Source organism: Myotis davidii, unplaced genomic scaffold, assembly GCF_000327345.1.
Source record: "Myotis davidii unplaced genomic scaffold, ASM32734v1 scaffold167, whole genome shotgun sequence".
In the NCBI taxonomy this organism is placed as follows: domain Eukaryota; kingdom Metazoa; phylum Chordata; class Mammalia; order Chiroptera; family Vespertilionidae; genus Myotis; species Myotis davidii.
In genome coordinates this window covers 6,499,650-6,501,710 of record NW_006300048.1, presented here as the reverse complement: position 1 = coordinate 6,501,710, position 2,061 = coordinate 6,499,650, and the positions used below count along the sequence as shown (strand labels likewise).

At 40.4% G+C, this 2,061-nt stretch overlaps 1 protein-coding gene across 1 annotated transcript in view; it reads right to left on the bottom strand.

The window, feature by feature from the left end:
• The window catches only part of CD2AP (CD2-associated protein), a 159,305-nt gene extending 158,945 nt beyond the window's left edge, over positions 1-360 (bottom strand). Inside the window, exon 1 of the mRNA XM_015572164.1 lies at positions 302-360. Coding sequence (XP_015427650.1) covers positions 302-360 — 59 coding nt within the window. The remainder of the gene's footprint in view (positions 1-301) is intronic.
• Between the last annotated feature and the right edge of the window lie 1,701 nt (positions 361-2,061).

The following is a 2,061-nucleotide window of genomic DNA, read 5'->3' as shown; positions in this document are numbered from 1 at the left end:
CGAACAGGTCATATCTACCCTTCCACCAGAGTAGCAGCAACAAGTTTTCAGAGGGGAGCAGAATTGAGAGGACACTGCCTGGAAGGTTGGAAAAGGAAGGAAAAGAGCAAAGATGAACCCCCTCTAAAGGGAGTTCTTGGATGGGAGGCTTGAAGACCAGCTCTGTTGGGAGCCAACACAACAGTGGCCAAACCATCCTCCAACAAGTCTTCACCAAGGAGCTGGAGGTGATTTCTCTCTGGTGAGAGTTACATAGCCCTTCATCTGGGCCACCCAGTACAAGGGCCTTGTCTACTCTTACCTTGGCTCCCCTTGGAATATTTTGCTGGCTTCACGTCCCAACTTGTAACCTTCCTGCATCCTGGCAATCCCTGATACAGGAAGTTCACAGTGCATTTGACCTGTCCTAGACTAAGCCAAGGGCTAAGTCTTCTGACACTTTGAATATTTGTAATTGGAAAAACTAGCTTCAGGTCTCTATGACTCTGGAGTGACACACCAAAATGCTAAGTATTGTAAAAAAAAAAAAAAAAAGTAAATAATCTGATTATTTTGTTGAGTACAGTTGTCATTCACTCATTCATCCAACCAGTATTTATTGAGTGTCCATCATGTTGATTGGTACTGTCCTAGGTACTGGTGATACAGCAGTGAGAAAACAACAGCAACAACCGCCCTTTGCCCCCTAAAACCAAGCAAATGCCTCCCAAATCCCTGACCTCATGGAGAGACAAGAAAATTAGATAAGACTCTAGACCAGGGGTGGGCAAACTTTTTGACTCAAGGGCCACAATGGGTTCTTAAACTGGACCGGAGGGCCGGAACAAAAGCATGGATGGAGTGTTTGTGTGAACTAATATAAATTCAAAGTAAACATCATTACATAAAAGGGTGTGGTCTTTTTATTTTTTAGTTTTATTCATTTCAAACGGGCCGGATCCGGCCCGCGGGCCGTAGTTTGCCCACGGCTGCTCTAGGCTGTAGTATGCTAGATGATGTTAAGTTCTATGGGGAAAAATAAGGCATGGAGGAGGGATAAAGAATACATATTGAGGGGTGGGGCTGCAATTTTAGAAAGATTTGCCAGGAAAGGACTCTGGGCAGGCAACATTTGAGTCAAAACCAGAAAGAGGTGAGGGAGTGAGTCATAAAATCCGGGTAGAGAAGATCATTCTGGGCAAATAAAAATGCAAATGCAATATCCTGAAGCTGGAGCGTGATGGAATATTCCAAGAACACTGAGGAGGTCAGAGTGGCTGAGTTGAGTGAGGGAGGGGCAGAGTGGTAAGAAATAGGGTCAGAGAGGGAATTGGGGAAGGGGGTGAGCAGGATGGAGGCAGGAGAGAGTGGGAGGACTTTTAGGCCATTGAAAAATGTTGACATTTAATCTGAGGGAGATGAGAGTCAATGACATCTGTTATATAGAAATTTTTCATTTAATAAATATTTTGTGAGCAGATGTAAAGAATACAATGATACAGCTAACTTTTCAAGGATATGAAAGTAATTAGTACCCATTTATGTAGAAGTACATTTATATGAATAAGCTATTGAAATTGCAGTATTTATCTGCTGTGTATTTGAATATTCCCTTTCTTTCTGCCCCTGATATATCTACATCTCACTCTCTGACTTGGTTTATGCTCTGCTCCAATGTCATCTATTCAGAGAGGCCTTCTGTGAATACCCTATCTGAAATGGCATCTCCCATCACTCCCTAGTCCCTGTCAGATTTTATTTTTCTTCAAAGCACTTGGCTTTACCATCATTATAGAAGTCAATGGATGGGTTTGTCTTTTATTTTAACAGCATCACTCTGGGTACTATATTGAGAACATATTGAAAGGAGACAAGAAAGAAGCAGGAAGACTAGCTATTGATAGAATGTTGTTTCTCAATATCACATTTGATGGTTCACTTATAAAAGTATATATACATACTTTTATATATATATATATATTAGTACCACTAATATATATATTAGTACCACTAATTAGTACCACATTAGTACCACTAATATATATATTAGTGGTATATATTTTACTAATATATATATTAGTA